General features: G+C 46.0%; 1 protein-coding gene across 1 annotated transcript in view; it reads right to left on the bottom strand.

Moving 5' to 3' along the window:
* Positions 1–940: 940 nt before the first annotated feature.
* The window catches only part of LOC121561392 (highly divergent homeobox-like), a 78,470-nt gene continuing 59,051 nt past the window's right edge, over positions 941–20,359 (bottom strand). The window contains exons 8-12 of the mRNA XM_045214179.1: positions 10,181–10,379; positions 10,015–10,097; positions 6,854–6,940; positions 6,660–6,782; positions 941–1,837 (exon numbers count right to left, since the gene is read on the bottom strand). Coding sequence (XP_045070114.1) covers positions 1,574–1,837; positions 6,660–6,782; positions 6,854–6,940; positions 10,015–10,097; positions 10,181–10,379 — 756 coding nt within the window. The 3' untranslated portion in view covers positions 941–1,573. The remainder of the gene's footprint in view (positions 1,838–6,659; positions 6,783–6,853; positions 6,941–10,014; positions 10,098–10,180; positions 10,380–20,359) is intronic.

Here is a 20,359-nt window from a genome sequence, read left to right as displayed (position 1 = left end):
CATTCTGGATGGTAACAGACAGTCAACCGAATAACAAACATTCTGGATGGTAACAGACAGTCACAGACATTCTGGATGTAACAGACAGTAACAGAGTAAAATACATTCCACGTGGTAACAGACAGTCAACAGAGTGACAGACATTCTGGACAGTAACAGACAGTAACTGACATTATGGATAGTAACAGACAGTCAACAGAGTAACATACATTCTGGATGGTATCAGACAGTCAACAGAGTAACAGACATTCTGGATGGTATCAGACAGTCAACAGAGTAACAGACATTCTGGATGGTAACAGACAGTCACATACATTCTGGATGGTAACAGACATTATGGATGGTAACAGACATTCTGGATGGTGACAGACAGTCAACAGAGTAACAGACATTCTGGATGGTAACAGACAGTCAACAGACAGTAACATACATTCTGGATGGTAACAGACAGTCACAGCCATTCTGGATGGTAACAGACATTCTGGATGGTGACAGACAGTCAACAGAGTAACAGACATTCTGGATGGTAACAGACAGTCAACAGACAGTCACAGACATTCTGGATGGTAACAGACAGTCACAGACATTCTGGATGGTAACAGACAGTCACAGACATTCTGGATGTAACAGACATTATGGATGGTAACAGACATTATGGATGGTGACAGACAGTCAACAGAGTAACATACATTCTGGATGGTAACAGACAGTCAACAGACATTCTGGATGGTAACAGACAGTCACAGACATTCTGGATGGTAACAGACAGTCACAGACATTCTGGATGGTAACAGACAGTCAACAGACATTATGGATGGTAAAAGACAGTCAACAGACATTCTGGATGGTAACAGACAGTCAACAGACATTCTGGATGGTTACAGACAGTCACAGAGTAACAGACATTCTGGGCAGAGTAACAACAGACAGAGTCATCAGGTCAGTTATTATGGAGTCTGTTTATTGTTGTGTCTGGAACCTGACCAGACAAGGCAGAGTGATATGTAATAGAAAAGGCATTGCTAGACAGCACAGTTAGTTAAGGATCCATCCACAGGCCTGGGGTTAGTTTAGGATCCATCCACAGGCCCGGGGTTAGTTTAGGATCCATCCACAGGCCCGGGGTTAGTTTAGGATCCATCCACAGGCCCAGGGTTAGTTTAGGATCCATCCACAGGCCCGGGGTTAGTTTAGGATCCATCCACAGGCCTGGGGTTAGTTTAGGATCCATCCACAGGCCCAGGGTTAGTTTAGGATCCATCCACAGGCCCGGGGTTAGTTTAGGATCCATCCACAGGCCTGGGGTTAGTTTAGGATCCATCCACAGGCCCGGGGTTAGTTTAGGTTCCATCCACAGGCCTGGGGTTAGTTTAGGATCCATCCACAGGCCCAGGGTTAGTTTAGGATCCACCCACAGGCCCGGGGTTAGTTTAGGATCCATCCACAGGCCTGGGGTTAGTTTAGGATCCATCCACAGGCCTGGGGTTAGTTTAGGATCCATCCACAGGCCTGGGGTTAGTTTAGGATCCATCCACAGGCCCGGGGTGTGGAGTGTGTTTGTGTGTGTCAGTAGTCACTCTGGTCCGGTCTCAGTCTCTAGTTCCTCTGATACAGACGACTCGTTGAGCTCAGCAATCAATGAACCGTCTTCGTTTATAGTGACCAATGGGAGGTCCTTGTTGGGGTTGACCAATGGTGTCTTGTCGTTGCTCCCGGTGGCCAACGGGGACTCATGATTGGCTGCAGAGTGTGTTGTTATGGAGATTGAGTTGGCTCCTCCCTCTGGACTCATGTCCCAGTCCTGATCTGAAGGCTGAGGTAGGCTGGCTAGGAGCTCCTATACACACACAGTCAGAAACACACAATGCTGTTTCAGAGTTACAGTGCCTTTCTAAAGGATTCATCCCCCTTGGCGTGTTTCCTATTCTGTTGCATTACAACCTGTCATTTAAATGGATTTTTATTTGGATTTCATGTAATGGACATACACAAAATAGTCCAAATTGGTAAAGTGAAATGAAATTTTTTTATTGTTTCAAAAGATTCTAAAAAATAAATAACAGAAAAGTGGTGCGTGCATACAGTTGAAGTCAGAAGTTTACATACACCTTAGCCAAATACATTTAAACTCAGTTTTTCACAATTCCTGACATTTAATCCTAGTAAAACTTCCCTGTCTTAGGTCAGTTAGGATCACCACTTTATTTTAAGAATTTGAAATATCAGAATAATAGTAGAGAGAATGATTTATTTCAGCTTTTATTTCTTTCATCACATTCCCAGTGGGTCAGAAGTTTACATACACTCAATTAGTATTTGGTAGCATTGCCTTTAAATTGTTTAACTTGGGTCAAACGTTTCGGGTAGCCTTCCACAAGCTTCCCACAATAAGTTGTGTCAATTTGGCCCATTCCTCCTAACAGAGCTGGTGTAACTGAGTCAGGTTGGTAGGCCTCCTTGCTCACACACGCTTTTTCAGTTCTGCCCACAAATGTTCTATAGGATTGAGGTCAGGGCTTTGTGATGGCCACTCCAATACCTTGACTTTGTTGTCCTTAAGCCATTTTGCCACAACATTGGAAGTATGCTTGGGGTCATTGTCCATTTGGAAGAAATGTTTAAAAAAATGTTTAAAAAAATTTGCGACCAAGCTTTAACTTCCTGACTGATGTCTTGAGATGTTGCTTCAATATATCCACATAATTTTCCTTCCTCATGATGCCATCTATTTTGTGAAGTGCACCAGTCACTCCTGCAGCAAAGCACCCCCACAGCATGATGCTGCCACCCCCGTGCTTCACGGTTGGGATGGTGTTCTTCGGCTTGCAAGCAACCCCCTTTTTCCTCCAAACATAACGATGGTCATTATGGCCAAACAGTTCTATTTTTGTTTCATCAGACCAGAGGACATTTCTCCAAAAAGCACAATCTTTGTCCCCATGTCAGTTGCAAACCGTATTCTGGCTTTTTTATGGCGGTTTTGGAGCAGTGGCTTCTTCCTTGCTGAGCGGCCTTTCAGGTTATGTCGATATAGGACTCGTTTTACTGTGGATATACAGTGGGGAAAAAAAGTATTTAGTCAGCCACCAATTGTGCAAGTTCTCCCACTTAAAAAGATGAGAGAGGCCTGTAATTTTCATCATAGGTACACGTCAATTTTCATCATAGGTACACGTCAACTATGACAGACATGAATTTATTTGCAAATTATGGTGGAAAATAAGTATTTGGTCAATAACAAAAGTTTCTCAATACTTTGTTATATACCCTTTGTTGGTAATGACACAGGTCAAACGTTTTCTGTAAGTCTTCACAAGGTTTTCACACACTGTTGCTGGTATTTTGGCCCATTCCTCCATGCAGATCTCCTCTAGAGCAGTGATGTTTTGGGGCTGTCGCTGGGCAACACGGACTTTCAACTCCCTCCAAAGATTTTCTATGGGGTTGAGATCTGGAGACTGGCTGCTAGGCCACTCCAGGACCTTGAAATGCTTCTTACGAAGCCACTCCTTCGTTGCCCGGGCGGTGTGTTTGGGATCATTGTCATGCTGAAAGACCCAGCCACGTTTCATCTTCAATGCCCTTACTGATGGAAGGAGGTTTTCACTCAAAATCTCACGATACATGGCCCCATTCATTCTTTCCTTTACACGGATCAGTCGTCCTGGTCCCTTTGCAGAAAAACAGCCCCAAAGCATGATGTTTCCACCCCCATGCTTCACAGTAGGTATGGTGTTCTTTGGATGCAACTCAGCATTCTTTGTCCTCCAAACACGACAAGTTGAGTTTTTACCCAAAAGTTATATTTTGGTTTCATCTGACCATATGACATTCTCCCAATCCTCTTCTGGATCATCCAAATGCACTCTAGCAAACTTCAGACGGGCCTGGACATGTACTGGCTTAAGCAGGGGGACACGTCTGGCACTGCAGGATTTGAGTCCCTGGCGGCGTAGTGTGTTACTGATGGTAGGCTTTGTTACTTTGGTCCCAGCTCTCTGCAGGTCATTCACTAGGTCCCCCTGTGGTTCTGGGATTTTTGCTCACCGTTCTTGTGATCATTTTGACCCCACAGGGTGAGATCTTGCGTGGAGCCCCAGATCGAGGGGAGATTATCAGTGGTCTTGTATGTCTTCCATTTCCTAATAATTGCTCCCACAGTTGATTTCTTCAAACCAAGCTGCTTACCTATTGCAGATTCAGTCTTCCCAGCCTGGTGCAGGTCTACAATTTTGTTTCTGGTGTCCTTTGACAGCTCTTTGGTCTTGGCCATAGTGGAGTTTGGAGTGTGACTGTTTGAGGTTGTGGACAGGTGTCTTTTATACTGATAACAAGTTCAAACAGCTGCCATTAATACAGGTAACGAGTGGAGGACAGAGGAGCCTCTTAAAGAAGAAGTTACAGGTCTGTGAGAGCCAGAAATCTTGCTTGTTTGTAGGTGACCAAATACTTATTTTCCACCATAATTTGCAAATAAATTCATTAAAAATCCTACAATGTGATTTTCTTGTTTTTTTTTCCTCAATTTGTCTGTCATAGTTGACGTGTACCTATGATGAAAATTACAGGCCTCTCTCATCTTTTTAAGTGGGAGAACTTGCACAATTGGTGGCTGACTAAATACTTTTTTCCCCCACTGTAGATACTTTTGTACCTGTTTCCTCCAGCATCTTCACAAGGTCCTTTGCTGTTGTTCTGGGATTGATTTGTACTTTTCGCACCAAAGTATGTTCATCTCTAGGAGACAGAACGCGTCTCCTTCCTGAGTGGTATGACGGCTGCGTGGTCCCATGGTGTTTATACTTGCATACTATTGTTTGTACAGATGAACGTGGTACCTTCAGGCGTTTGGAAATTTCTCCCAAGGATGAACCAGACTTGTGGAGGTCTACACTTTTTTGGCTGATTTCTTTTGATTTTCCCATGATGTCAAGCAAAGAGGCACTGAGTTTGAAGGTAGGCCTTGAAATACACCCACAGGTACACCTCCAATTGACTCAAATGATGTCAATTGACTCAAAATATTTTTTTATATTTTTTTGTTTTCTTTTTTTTATATATTTTTTAAAATATATATTTTTATTTTTATTAATTTTTTTTTTTTTGGGGGGGGTGGGTTGGGGTAAGGGGTTGGGGTAGAAGGATTACTTTGTCAACTTAGTGTATGTAAACTTCTGACCCACTGGAATTGTGATACAGTGAATTATAAGTGAAATTGTCTGTAAACAATTGTTGGAAAAATTACTTGTGTCATGCACAAAGTAGATGTCCTAACCGACTTGCCAAAACTATAGTTTGTTAACAAGAAATGTGTGGAGTGGTTGAAAAACAAGTTTTAATGACTCCAACCTAAGTGTATGTAAACTTCCGACTTCAACTGTACAAATTACCTCTACTAACCTGTACCCCACCACATTGATATATTTTTTACTTTATTTTATTTAGTAAATATTTTTCTATTTTCTTAAAACTGCATTGTTGGTTAAGGGCTTGTCAGTAAGCATTGACCCCCCCCCACTTTGTTTTTACACTGCTGGATAGTCACTGTACCCCTACCTACATGTACAAATCCCTACTGTTATTTCACATTGACTCTGTACCGGTACCCCCTGTATATAGCCTCCCTACTGTTATTTCACATTGACTCTGTACCGGTACCCCCCTGTATATAGCCTCCCTACTGTTATTTCCCATTGACTCTGTACCGGTAACCCCTGTATATAGCCTCATTATTGTTATTTTATTGTGTTATTTATTTATTTTTGCAGATCATCTCGGCTTACGTTACTCTGTGTAATAAAGTCTTAATTCTACAAAAACTCTGGAAGAACTTTGATTTGTAATAAGGATAGTGATAATTTTCCACAACAGTGGCAGCATCATGCTGTGGGGATGTTTTTCATCAGCAGGTACTGGGAAACTGGTCAGAATTGAAGGAATGCTGGATGGCGCTAAATACAGGGAAATTCTTAAGGGAAACCTGTTTCAGTCTTCCAGAGATTTGAGACTGGGACAGAGGTTCAAATTCCAGCAGGACAATGACCCTAAGCATACTGCTAAAGCAATACTTGAGTGGTGTAAGGGGAAACATTTAAATGTCTTGGAATGGCCTAGTCAAAGCCCAGACCTCAATCCAATTGAGAATCTGTGGTATGACTTAAAGATTGCTGTACACCAGCGGAACCCATCCAACTTCAAGGAGCTAGAGCAGTTTTGCCTTGAAGAATGGGCAAACATCCCAGTGGCTAGATGTGCCAAGCTTATAGAGACATACCCCAAGAGACTTGCAGCTGTAATTGCTGCAAAAGGTGCCTCTACAAAGTATTGACTATGGGGGGGTGAATAGTTATGCACGCTCAAGTTCTGTTTTCATGTCTTATTTCTTGTTTGTTCCACCCCTAAAAATATTTTGCTTCTTCAAAGTGGTCGGCATGTTGTGGAAATCAAATGATACAAACCCTAAAAAAAATCTATTTTAATTCCAGGTTGAAAGGCAACAAAATAGGAAAAATGCCAAGGGGGATGAATACTTTCGCAAGCCACTGTATTGTGTGAGTGACAGTGTGTGAGTGACAGTGTGTGAGTGACAGTGTGTGAGTGACAGTGTGTGAGTGACAGTGTGTGAGTGACAGTGTGTGAGTGACAGTGTGTGAGTGTACCTGTTGTCTGTCCAGGTTGTTGGTCCGTACAGCAGTCAGGAGACTCTTGGTGAAGGTCTCCAACTCATTATATCTCTGATTCTGGTTCTCTAGTTGGTTTTCCAGATACTGCACCTCCTCCAACTGAAACACACACAGCATAATGGCCAATAGACATCAGGGGGTGGGGGAGGAGGTGGGGGGGTGTTCCTCACCTTAAACTCCAGGAGGTTCTGCATGTTTTCCATATCAGATCCGACCATCTCAACACCATCCTCCTCATCATCAATCACCTCTATCTTCTGTTAGGAAACAGAACCATATACAGTCAGTGGCTAAATCTGATAGGAAACAGAACCCTATACAGTCAGTGGATAAATCTGATAGGAAACAGAACCCTATACAGTCAGTGGCTAAATCTGTTAGGAAACAGAACCCTATACAGTCAGTGGCTAAATCTGATAGGAAACAGAACCCTATACAGTCAGTGGCTAAATCTGATAGGAAACAGAACCCTATACAGTCAGTGGCTAAATCTGATAGGAAACAGAACCCTATACAGTCAGTGGCTAAATCTGATAGGAAACAGAACCCTATACAGTCAGTGGCTAAATCTGATAGGAAACAGAACCCTATACAGTCAGTGGCTAAATCTGATAGGAAACAGAACCCTATACAGTCAGTGGCTAAATCTGATAGGAAACAGAACCCTATACAGTCAGTGGCTAAATCTGATAGGAAACAGAACCCTATACAGTCAGTGGCTAAATCTGATAGGAAACAGAACCCTATACAGTCAGTGGCTAAATCTGATAGGAAACAGAACCCTATACAGTCAGTGGCTAAATCTGATAGGAAACAGAACCCTATACAGTCAGTGGCTAAATCTAATAGGAAACAGAACCCTATACAGTCAGTGGCTAAATCTGATAGGAAACAGAACCCTATACAGTCAGTGGCTAAATCTGATAGGAAACAGAACCCTATACAGTCAGTGGCTAAATCTGATAGGAAACAGAACCCTATACAGTCAGTGGCTAAATCTGATAGGAAACAGAACCCTATACAGTCAGTGGCTAAATCTGATAGGAAACAGAACCCTATACAGTCAGTGGCTAAATCTGATAGGAAACAGAACCCTATACAGTCAGTGGCTAAATCTGATAGGAAACAGAACCCTATACAGTCAGTGGCTAAATCTGATAGGAAACAGAACCCTATACAGTCAGTGGCTAAATCTGATAGGAAACAGAACCCTAGTGGCTAAATCTGATAGGAAACAGAACCCTATACAGTCAGTGGCTAAATCTGATAGGAAACAGAACCCTATACAGTCAGTGGCTAAATCTGATAGGAAACAGAACCCTATACAGTCAGTGGCTAAATCTGATAGGAAACAGAACCCTATACAGTCAGTGGCTAAATCTGATAGGAAACAGAACCCTATACAGTCAGTGGCTAAATCTGATAGGAAACAGAACCCTATACAGTCAGTGGCTAAATCTGATAGGAAACAGAACCCTATACAGTCAGTGGCTAAATCTGATAGGAAACAGAACCCTATACAGTCAGTGGCTAAATCTGATAGGAAACAGAACCCTATACAGTCAGTGGCTAAATCTGATAGGAAACAGAACCCTATACAGTCAGTGGCTAAATCTGATAGGAAACAGAACCCTATACAGTCAGTGGCTAAATCTGATAGGAAACAGAACCCTATACAGTCAGTGGCTAAATCTGATAGGAAACAGAACCCTATACAGTCAGTGGCTAAATCTGATAGGAAACAGAACCCTATACAGTCAGTGGCTAAATCTGATAGGAAACAGAACCCTATACAGTCAGTGGCTAAATCTGATAGGAAACAGAACCCTATACAGTCAGTGGCTAAATCTGATAGGAAACAGAACCCTATACAGTCAGTGGCTAAATCTGATAGGAAACAGAACCCTATACAGTCAGTGGCTAAATCTGATAGGAAACAGAACCCTATACAGTCAGTGGCTAAATCTGATAGGAAACAGAACCCTATACAGTCAGTGGCTAAATCTGATAGGAAACAGAACCCTATACAGTCAGTGGCTAAATCTGATAGGAAACAGAACCCTATACAGTCAGTGGCTAAATCTGATAGGAAACAGAACCCTATACAGTCAGTGGCTAAATCTGATAGGAAACAGAACCCTATACAGTCAGTGGCTAAATCTGTTAGGAAACAGAACCCTATACAGTCAGTGGCTAAATCTGTTAGGAAACAGAACCCTATACAGTCAGTGGCTAAATCTGTTAGGAAACAGAACCCTATACAGTCAGTGGCTAAATCTGTTAGGAAACAGAACCCTATACAGTCAGTGGCTAAATCTGATAGGAAACAGAACCCTATACAGTCAGTGGCTAAATCTGATAGGAAACAGAACCCTATACAGTCAGTGGCTAAATCTGATAGGAAACAGAACCCTATACAGTCAGTGGCTAAATCTGATAGGAAACAGAACCCTATACAGTCAGTGGCTAAATCTGATAGGAAACAGAACCCTATACAGTCAGTGGCTAAATCTGATAGGAAACAGAACCCTATACAGTCAGTGGCTAAATCTGATAGGAAACAGAACCCTATACAGTCAGTGGCTAAATCTGATAGGAAACAGAACCCTATACAGTCAGTGGCTAAATCTGATAGGAAACAGAACCCTATACAGTCAGTGGCTAAATCTGATAGGAAACAGAACCCTATACAGTCAGTGGCTAAATCTGATAGGAAACAGAACCCTATACAGTCAGTGGCTAAATCTAATAGGAAACAGAACCCTATACAGTCAGTGGCTAAATCTGATAGGAAACAGAACCCTATACAGTCAGTGGCTAAATCTGATAGGAAACAGAACCCTATACAGTCAGTGGCTAAATCTGATAGGAAACAGAACCCCTATACAGTCAGTGGCTAAATCTGATAGGAAACAGAACCCTATACAGTCAGTGGCTAAATCTGTTAGGAAACAGAACCCTATACAGTCAGTGGCTAAATCTGATAGGAAACAGAACCCTATACAGTCAGTGGCTAAATCTGATAGGAAACAGAACCCTATACAGTCAGTGGCTAAATCTGATAGGAAACAGAACCCTATACAGTCAGTGGCTAAATCTGTTAGGAAACAGAACCCTATACAGTCAGTGGCTAAATCTGTTAGGAAACAGAACCCTATACAGTCAGTGGCTAAATCTGATAGGAAACAGAACCCTATACAGTCAGTGGCTAAATCTGATAGGAAACAGAACCCTATACAGTCAGTGGCTAAAGTAACAGTGTATCTATAGTGTATCTATAGTGTATCTATAGTGTATCTATAGTGTAGTAACAGAGGGCATACTGCAGTACCACGTTGTGAGCCATGGGGGCGCTGCTGCTCTCCTCCTCTACTCCGTTCTCTTCTTCGCTCTGGTATGGCTCACTGGTCCCATCTAAAAACAACAACAACACTGTCACACTGCTACTGGGGGCGTGTGTGTGTGTGTGTGTGTGTGTGTGTGTGTGTGTGTCTCACCCTCGGACAGACAAAAGGACGCTCCATCGTTTAGATTGTCTCCCAGCTCTGCCGTTCTAAGCCCCTCCCCATCGGAACTCAGTGCAGAGGGAGACTCCTCCCCTTCCTGTGATGTCAGGAACAAGGCCTGCCCACTTTTAGGGGGCGGGATCTTTATGCCCATCAGACGGCATTTCCTCCTCCGGTTCCCGATCCACGTCTGTCAATCAAACACACAGCACAACATATACAGTGAGGGAAAAAGGTATTTGATCCCCTGCTGATTTTGTACGTTTGCCCACTGACAAAGAAATGATCAGTCTATAATTTTAATGGTAGGTTTATTTGAACAGTGAGAGACAGAATAACAACAAAAAAATCCAGAAAAACTAATGTAAAAATTTTTATAAATTGATTTGCATTTTAATGAGGGAAATAAGTATTTGACCCCCTCTCAATCAGAAAGATTTCTGGCTCTCAGGTGTCTTTTATACAGGTAACAAGCTGAGATTAGGAGCACACTCTTAAAGGGAGTGCTCCTAATCTCAGTTTGTTACCTGTTTAAAAGACACCTGTCCACAGAAGCAATCAATCAATCAGATTTCAAACTCTCCACCATGGCCAAGACCAAAGAGCTCTCCAGGGATGTCAGGGACAAGATTGTAGACCTACACAAGGCTGGAATGGGCTACAAGACCATCGCCAAGCAGCTTGGTGAGAAGGTGACAACAGTTGGTGCGATTATTCGCAAATGGAAGAAACACAAAATAACTGTCAATCTCCCTCGGCCTGGGGCTCCATGAAAGATCTCACCTCGTGGAGTTGCAATGATCATGAGAATGGTGAGGAATCAGCCCAGAACTACACAGGAGGAACTTGTCAATGATCTCAAGGCAGCTGGGACCATAGTCACCAAGAAAACAATTGGTAACACACTACGCCGTGAAGGACTGAAATCCTGCAGCGCCCGCAAGGTCCCCCTGCTCAAGAAAGCACATATACAGGGCCGTCTGAAGTTTGCCAATGAACATCTGAATGATTCAGAGGAGAACTGGGTGAAAGTGTTGTGGTCAGATGAGACCAAAATCGAGCTCTTTGGCATCAATTCAACTCGCTGTGTTTGGAGGAGGAGGAATGCTGCCTATGACCCCAAGAACACCATCCCCACCGTCAAACATGGAGGTGGAAACATTATGCTTTTGGGGTTGTTTTTCTGCTAAGGGGACAGGACAACTTCGCCGCATCAAAGGGACGATGGACGGGGCCATGTACCGTCAAATCTTGGGTGAGAACCTCCTTCCCTCAGCCAGGGCATTGAAAATGGGTCGTGATGGGTATTCCAGCATGACAATGACCCAAAACACACGGCCAAGGCAACAAAGGAGTGGCTCAAGAAGAAGCACATTAAGGTCCTGGAGTGGCCTAGCCAGTCTCCAGACCTTAATCCCATAGAAAATCTGTGGAGGGAGCTGAAGGTTCGAGTTGCCAAACGTCAGCCTCGAAACCTTTATGACTTGGAGAAGATCTGCAAAGAGGAGTGGGACAAAATCCCTCCTGAGATGTGTGCAAACCTGGTGGCCAACTACAAGAAACGTCTGACCTCTGTGATTGCCAACAAGGGTTTTGCCACCAAGTACTAAGTCATGTTTTGCAGAGGGGTCAAATACTTGTTTCCCTCATTAAAATGCAAATCAATTTATAACATTTTTGACATGCGTTTTTCTTGATTTTTTTTATTGTTATTCTGTCTCTCACTGTTCAAATAAACCTACCATTAAAATTATAGACTGATCATGTCTTTGTCAGTGGGCAAATGTACAAAATCAGCAGGGGATCAAATACTTTTTTCCCTCACTGTAATATACTGTTAAGATCCACGTCTTTCCATCAAACCCCAGTTAGCCTTGAGGGTTTTTTTTGTCCGTGGCCTGCACCATCTACCAACCAGCTCTAGCCTGGACTATTATCGGCCAGTCTGCACAGCGCATTATCGACCCAGAACATATCGGATTTTCTGCCGGAATCACTAAATCACTGGACCTTTAACACCGGATCATCGCAACTAGCTAGCTGCAACCAAATGGATGTTGTGGTTGGCTAATTAGCCTTGAGCTAGCCTCGAGTCAGGCCCATCTACCGGCTATCTACCTCTCTGTCAACCGGACGGGACCTCCTAGTGTCGACACGGAGCCCCGCCGATCCATCACGACTGGTTTGCCGACGTAATCGTCTGATGTGGTTTCAACAGGCTTCCCGTTGCGACGACCACGAAGATCCATCTGCTAGCCCCGGCCCGCTAGCACACCTGTGGCGTAGCAGCCACTGAACTGCTCCTGGACTCACTTATTGCTGTTCACTGGACCTTATGATCACTCAGCTACACAGCTGATGCCTGCTGGACTGTATCTATATTTTTCATAGCTGTCTATTTACCACCACAAACCAATGCTGGCATTAAGATTGCACTGAATGAGCTGTATAAGGCCATAACTAAACAGGAAAAAACTCATCCAGAGGCAGCGCTCCTAGTGGCCGGGGACTTTAATGCAGGGAAACTTAATCCTTCTACCTAATTTCTACCAGCGGAAATAAAACTCTAGACCACCTTTACTCCACACACAGAGACGCATACAAAGCTCTCCCACGCCCTCCATTTGACAAATCTGACCATAACTCTATCCTCCTGATTCCTGCTTATAAGCAAAAACTAAAGCAGGAAGCACCAGTGACTAGGTTAATAAAAAAAGTGGTCAGATGACGCAGATGCTAAGCTACAGGACTGTTTTGCTGGCACAGACTGGAACATGTTCTGAGATTCTTCAGATAGTATTGAGGAGTACACCACATCAGTCACTGGCTTCATCAATAAGTGCATCGATGATGTCGTCCCCACAGTGACCGTACATACATACCCCAACCAGAAGCCATGGATTACAGGCAACATCCGCACTGAGCTAAAGGGTAGAGCTGCCGCTTTCAAGGAGCTGCCCAGTGACACAAGACTTCCAGACGAGCTAAACCATTTCTATGCTCGCTTCGAGGCAAGCAACACTGAAGCATGCATGAGGGCACCAGCTGTTCTGGATGACTATGTGATCACACTCTCCGTAGCCGATGTGAGTAAGACTTTTAAGCAGGTCAACATTCACAAGGCCTCAGGGCCAGACGGATTACCAGGACGTGTACTCCGAGCATGTGCTGACCAACTGGCAAGTGTCTTCACTGACATTTTCAACATGTCCCTGACTGAGTCTGTAATACCAACATGTTTCAAGCAGACCACCATAGTCCCCGTGCCCAAGGACACTAAGATAACCTGCCTAAATGACTACCGACCCGTAGCACTGACGTCTGTAGCCATGAAGTGCTTTGAAAGGCTGGTCATGGCTCACATCAACACCATTATCCCAGAAAACCTAGACCCACTCCAATTTGCATACCGCCCCAACAGATCCACAGATGATGCAATCTCTATTGCACTCCACACTGCCTTTTCCCACCTGGACAAGAGGAACACCTACGTGAGAATGCTATTCATTGACTACAGCTCAGCATTCAACACCATAGTGCCCTCAAAGCTCATCACTAAGCTAAGGATCCTGGAACTAAACACCTCCCTCTGCAACTGGATCCTGGACTTCCTGACGGGCCGCCCCCAGGTGGTAAGGGTAGGTAACAACACACCTGCCACACTGATCCTCAACACGGGGACCCCTCAGGGGTGCGTGCTCAGTCCCCTCCTGTACTCCCTGTTCACGCATGACTGCATGGCCAAGCACGACTCCAACACCATCATTAAGTTTGCCGATGACACAACAGTGGTAGGCCTGATCACCGACAACGATGAGACAGCCTATAGGGAGGAGGCCAGAGACCTGGCCGTGTGGTGCCAGGATAACAACCTCTCCCTCAACGTGACCAAGACAAAGGAGATGATTGTGGACTACAGGAAAAAAAGAGGACTGAGCACGCCCCCATTCTCATCGACGGGGCTGTAGTGGAACAGGTTGAGAGCTTCAAGTTCCTTGGTGTCCACATCACCAACAAACTATCATGGTCCAAACACACCAAGACAGTTGTGAAGAGGGCACGACAAAGCCTATTCCCCCTTAGGAGACTGAAAAGATTTGGCATGGGTCCTCAGATCCTCAAAACATTCTACAGCTGCACCATCGAGAGCATCCTGACTGGTTGCATCACCGCCTGGTATGGCAACTGCTTGGCCTCCGACCGCAAGGCACTACAGAGGGTAGTGCGAACGGCCCAGTACATCACTGGGGCCAAGCTTCCTGCCATCCAGGACCTCTATACCAGGCGGTGTCAGAGGAAGGCCCTCAAAATTGTCAAAGACTCCAGCCACCCTAGTCATAGACTGTTCTCTCTGCTACCGCACGGCAAGCGGTACCGGAGTGTCAAGTCTAGGTCCAAAAGACTTCTCAACAGCTTCTACCCCCAAGCCATAAGACTCCTGAACAGCTAATCATGGCTACCCGGACTATTTGCACTGCCCCCCACCCCCACCCCATCTTTTTACGCTGCTGCTACTGTTAATTATTTATGCATAGTCACTTTAACTCTACATATTACTTCAACTACCTCAACTAGCCGGTGCCCCCGCACATTGACTCTGCACCGGTACCCCCCAGTATATATAACCTCCCTACTGTTATTTCATTTTACTTCAGCTCTTGTTTCTCAACACTTTTTTGTTGTTGTTTTATTTTACTTTTTTATTAAAAATAAATGCACTGTTGGTTAAGGGCTGTAAGTAAGCATTTTACTCGAATGTCAGCACCTGTTGTATTCGGCACATGTGGCCAATAAAATTTGATTTGATTTGAATTATCAAGGAACCTACCAGGTAAAACCCTAAATCCGTTAACATGGGCACCCTTATAGATATCATCCTGACTAACTTACCCTCTAAATACACCTCTGCTGTCTTCAACCAGTGTCTTCTCTGCTGTCTTCTCAGTGTCACGCCCTGACTCATGGGACTCTTGTATCTTGAGTCAGGGTGTGGATATTCTATGTTAGTATTTCTATGTTGCATTCTAGGTGTTGTAGTTCTGTGTTTGGCCGGGTGTGATTCCCAATCAGAGACAGCTGTCATTCGTTGTCTCTGTTTGGGGATCATACTTAGGCAGCCTATTGGCACTGTTTAGTTGTGGGATCTTGTTCCGTGTTTAGCTGTAGGACTTCACGTTTTGTTGGTTTGTTGTTTTGTTGGTGTGTTTATCGGTGAAATAAACATGTACGCATTTCACGCTGCGCCTTGGTTTGACCCGTCTTTAAACGAACGTGACAGAAGATCCCACCAAACACGGACCAAGCAGCGTGCCCAGGAGCAGCAGACACCCTGGACACAGGTAGTGGAGCAGAGATCATGGACTTCTCAAGCCTGAGAAGCAGCCCCAAGAAAAAAATTTTGGGGGGCACACGGGGTGGTTGGCGGAGCCTGGGTTCAGAGCAGAGCCAACTCCCCGTACTCACGCTATGAAGCGTGTAACCGTGCAGGCTCCGGGTTTTGCGGTGCGTCCTGTGCCGTGCAAAAGTGGGCATCCAGCCAGGACGGGTTGTGCCAGCTCTCCGCTCCAGACCTCCAGTCCGCCTCCACAGTCCGGTACGGCCCGTGCCTACTCCCCGCACCAAGCCAGTGGTGCGCGTCGCCAGTCCGGCCCGGCCCGTTCCTGCTCCCCGCACCAAGCCAGTGGTGCGTGTCGCCAGCCCGGTACGCCCCGTGCCTGCTCCCCACACCAAGCCAGTGTTGCGTGTTTCCAGTCCGGCCCGGCCCGTTCCTGCTCCCCGCACCAAGCCAGTGGTGCGTGTCGCCAGTCCGGCCCGGCCCGTGCCTGCTCCTCGCACCAGACCAGTGGTGCGTGTGTCCAGTCCGGCATGGACTGCTCCAATCCGGAGCCAGAGCAGTCCGCTCCACTGGTGCCTGATCCAGCTCCGGTCAGCGGCTCCACTCCGGAGCCAGAGCAGCGCTCCACCGGGGTTCAGTCCAGCTCCGGTCAGCTGCTCCACTCCGGAGCTAGAGCAGTCCGCTCCACCGGGGTCTAGTCCAGCTCCGGTCAGCGGATCCACTCCGGAACCAGAGCAGTCCGCTCCACCGGGGTTCAGTCCAGCTCCTGTCAGCAGCTCCACTCCGGAGCCAGAGCAGTCCGCTCCACCGGTGCCTAGTCCAGCTCCAGTCAGCAGCTCCAGTCCAGACCCAGACATCAGCCCCTCTCCAGGTTCGGGGTCTCCCACACCAGGGCCCAGACAGGGCTTGGTATATCGTGAGGGGAAGCAGCGCGCCGAGGTCCAGACCAGACCAGGGGCGCAACAGGGAGGCGGAGAGTATGTGGTCGTCATGCCCGGAGCCGGATCCGCCTCTGAGGCGGAATGCCCACCCGCCCCCTACCCTGTTATGTCAGGTTTGTGCGGTCGGAGTCCGCACCTTTGGGGGGGGGGGGGGTACTGTCACGCCCTCACTCATGGGACTCTTGTATGTTGAGTCAGGGTGTGGATATTCTATGTTAGTATTTCTATGTTGCATTCTAGGTGTTGTAGTTCTGTGTTTGGCCGGGTGTGATTCCCAATTAGAGACAGCTGTCACTCGTTGTCTCTGATTGGGGATCATACTTAGGCAGCCTATTGGCACTCATTAGTTGTGGGATCTTGTTCCGTGAGTAGGCTTGTTTTGTGTTCAGCCTGAGGACGTCACGTTTCGTTGGTTCGTTTATCGGTGAAATAAACATGTACACATATCACGCTGCGCCTTGGTCCGACCCGTCCTCAAACGAACGCCTTGGTCCGACCCGTCCTCAAACGAACGCCTTGGTCCGACCCGCCCTCAAACGAACGCCTTGGTCCGACCCGTCCTTCAACGAACGCCTTGGTCCAACCCGTCCTTCAACGAACGCCTTGGTCCGACCCGTCCTTCAATCACTGCCTCATTGCCTGCGTCTGTAATGGGTCCGCGGTCAAACGACCACCCCTCATCACTGTCAAACGCTCCCTAAAACACTTCAGCGAGCAGGCCTTTCTAATTGACCTGGCCCGGGTATCCTGGATGGATATTGACCTCATTCCGTCAGTAGAGGATGCCTGGTTGTTCTTTAAAAGTGCTTTCCTCTCCATCTTAAATGAGCATGCCCCATTCAAAGAATTCAGAACTAAGAACAGATATAGCCCCTGGTTCTCCTCAGACTTGACTGCCCTTGACCAGAACAAAAACATCCTGTGGCGTACTGCATTAGCATCGAACAGTCCCCGCGATATGCAACTTTTCAGGGAAGTCAGGAGCCAATATACACAATCAGTTTGGAAAGCAAAGGCTAGCTTTTTCAAACAGAAATTTGCATCCTGTAGCACTAACTCCAAAAAGTTTTGGGACACTGTAAAGTCCATGGAGAATAAGAGCACCTCCTCCCAACTGCCCACTGCACTGAGGCTAGGAAACACTGTCACTACCGATAAATCTACGATAATCGAACATTTCAACAAGCATTTTGCTACGGCTGGCCATGCTTTCCACCTGGCTACCCCTACCCCGGCCACCAGCTCTGCACCCTCCGCTGAAACTTGCCCATGCCCCCCCCCGCTTCTCCTTCACACAGATTCAGACAGCTGATGTTCTGAAAGAGCTGCAAAATCTGGACCCCTACAAATCATCTGGGCTAGACAATCTGGACCCTTTCTTTCTAAAATTAGCAGCCGAAATTGTCACAACCCCTATTACCAGCCAGTTCAACCTCTTTCGTATCGTCTGAGATCCCCAGAGATTGGAAAGCTCCCACGGTCATCCCCCTCTTCAAAGGGGGTGACACTCTAGATCCAAACTGTTACAGACCTATATCCATCCTGCCCTGCCTTTCGAAAGTATTTGAAAGCCAAGTTAAGAAAACAGATCACCGACCATTTCGAATCCCACCGTACCTTGTGGTCCTCTGTAGCTCAGCTGGTAGAGCACAGCGCTTGTAACGCCAAGGTAGTGGGTTCGATCCCCGGGACCACCCATACATAAAAAATAAAAATATGCACGCATGACTGTAAGTCGCTTTGGATAAAAGCGTCTGCTAAATGGCATATTATTATTATTACCTTCTCCGCCATGCAATCTGGTTTCTGAGCTGGTCATGGGTGCACCTCAGCCACGCTCGAGGTCCTAAACGATATTATAACCGCGATCGATAAAAGACAGTACTGTGCGCAGCCGTCTTCATCGACCTGGCCAAGGCTTTCGACTCCGTCAATCACCGCATCCTTATTGCCAGACTAAATAGCCTTGGTTTCTCAAATGACTGCCTCGCCTGGTTCACCAACTACTTCTCAGATAGTTCAATGTGTCAAATCGGAGGGCCTGTTGTCTGGACCTCTGGCAGTCTCTATGGGGGTGCCACAGGGTTCAATTCTCGGGCCGACTCTATTCTCTGTGTATGCTTCAATGCCATACAACACTCCTTCAGTAGCCTCCAACTGCTCTTAAACACTAGTAAAACTAAATGCATGCTCTTCAATCGAACGCTGCTTGCACCCGCCCGCCCGACTAGAATCACTACTCTCGGCGGGTCTGACTTAGAATATGTGGACAACTACAAATACCTAGGTTAGACCGTAAACTCTCCTTCCAGACTCACATTAAGCATCTCCAATCCAAAGTTAAATCTAGAATTGGCTTCCTATTTCGCAACAAAGCCTCCTTCACTCATGCTGCCAAACATGCCCTCGTAAAACTGACTATCCTACCGATCCTTGACTTCGGCGATGTCATTTACAAAATAGCCTCCAACACTCTACTCAGCAAATTGGATGTAGTCTATCACAGTGCCATCCGTTTTGTCACCAAAGCCCCATACACTACCCACCACTGTGACCTGTACGCTCTTGTTGGCTGGTCCTCACTACATATTCGTCGTAAAACCCACTGGCTCCAGGTCATCTATAAATCACTGCTAGGCAAATCCCTGCCTTATCTTAGCTCATTGGTCACCATAGCAGCACCCACCCTAGTATGCGTTCCAGCAGGTATATCTCACTGGTCATCCCCAAAGCCAACACCTCCTTTGGCCGCCATTCCTTCCAGTTCTCTGCTGCCAATGACTGGAACGAACTGCAAAAATCTCTGAAGCTGGAGACTCTTATCTCCCTCACTAACTTTAAGCATCAGTTGTCAGAGCAGCTTACCGATCACTGCACCTGTACACAGCCCATCTGAAATTAGCCCACCCAACTACCTCATCCCCATATTGTTTTTTATTTTGCTCATTTGCACCCCAGTATCTCTATTTGCACATCATCTTCTGCACATCTATCATTCCAGTGTTAATACTACATTGTAATTATTTTGCACTATGGCCTATTTATTGCCTTACCTCCATAACTTGCTACATTCGAACACACTGTATATATATTTTCTATTGTGTTATTGACTGTACGTTTTGTTTACCCCATATGTAACTCTGTGTTGTTGTTTTTATCGCACTGCTTTGCTTTATCTTGAGAACTTGTTACCAACTGGCTGGTTAGTGTTCCCAACTGGCTGGTTAGTGTTACCAACTGGCTGGTTAGTGTTACCAACTGGCTGGTTAGTGTTCCCAACTGGCTGGTTAGTGTTCCCAACTGGCTGGTTAGTGTTCCCAACTGGCTGGTTAGTGTTCCCAACTGGCTGGTTAGTGTTCCCAACTGGCTGGTTAGTGTTCCCAACTGGCTGGTTAGTGTTCCCAACTGGCTGGTTAGTGTTCCCAACTGGCTGGTTAGTGTTACCAACTGGCTGGTTAGTGTTACCAACTGGCTGGTTAGTGTTCCCAACTGGCTGGTTAGTGTTACCAACTGGCTGGTTAGTGTTACCAACTGGCTGGTTAGTGTTCTCAACTGGCTGGTTAGTGTTCCCAACTGGCTGGTTAGTGTTACCAACTGGCTGGTTAGTGTTCCCAACTGGCTGGTTAGTGTTACCAACTGGCTGGTTAGTGTTCCCAACTGGCTGGTTAGTGTTCCCAACTGGCTGGTTAGTGTTACCAACTGGCTGGTTAGTGTTCTCAACTGGCTGGTTAGTGTTCCCAACTGGCTGGTTAGTGTTACCAACTGGCTGGTTAGTGTTCTCAACTGGCTGGTTAGTGTTACCAACTGGCTGGTTAGTGTTCTCAACTGGCTGGTTAGTGTTCCCAACTGGCTGGTTAGTGTTCCCAACTGGCTGGTTAGTGTTCCCAACTGGCT

The sequence above is a fragment of the Coregonus clupeaformis genome, unplaced genomic scaffold (genome assembly GCF_020615455.1).
Source record: "Coregonus clupeaformis isolate EN_2021a unplaced genomic scaffold, ASM2061545v1 scaf0210, whole genome shotgun sequence".
Classification (NCBI taxonomy): Eukaryota; Metazoa; Chordata; class Actinopteri; order Salmoniformes; family Salmonidae; genus Coregonus; species Coregonus clupeaformis.
The sequence above is the reverse complement of the archived record's forward strand: the minus strand, read 5'-3'. Positions and strand labels throughout refer to the sequence as shown.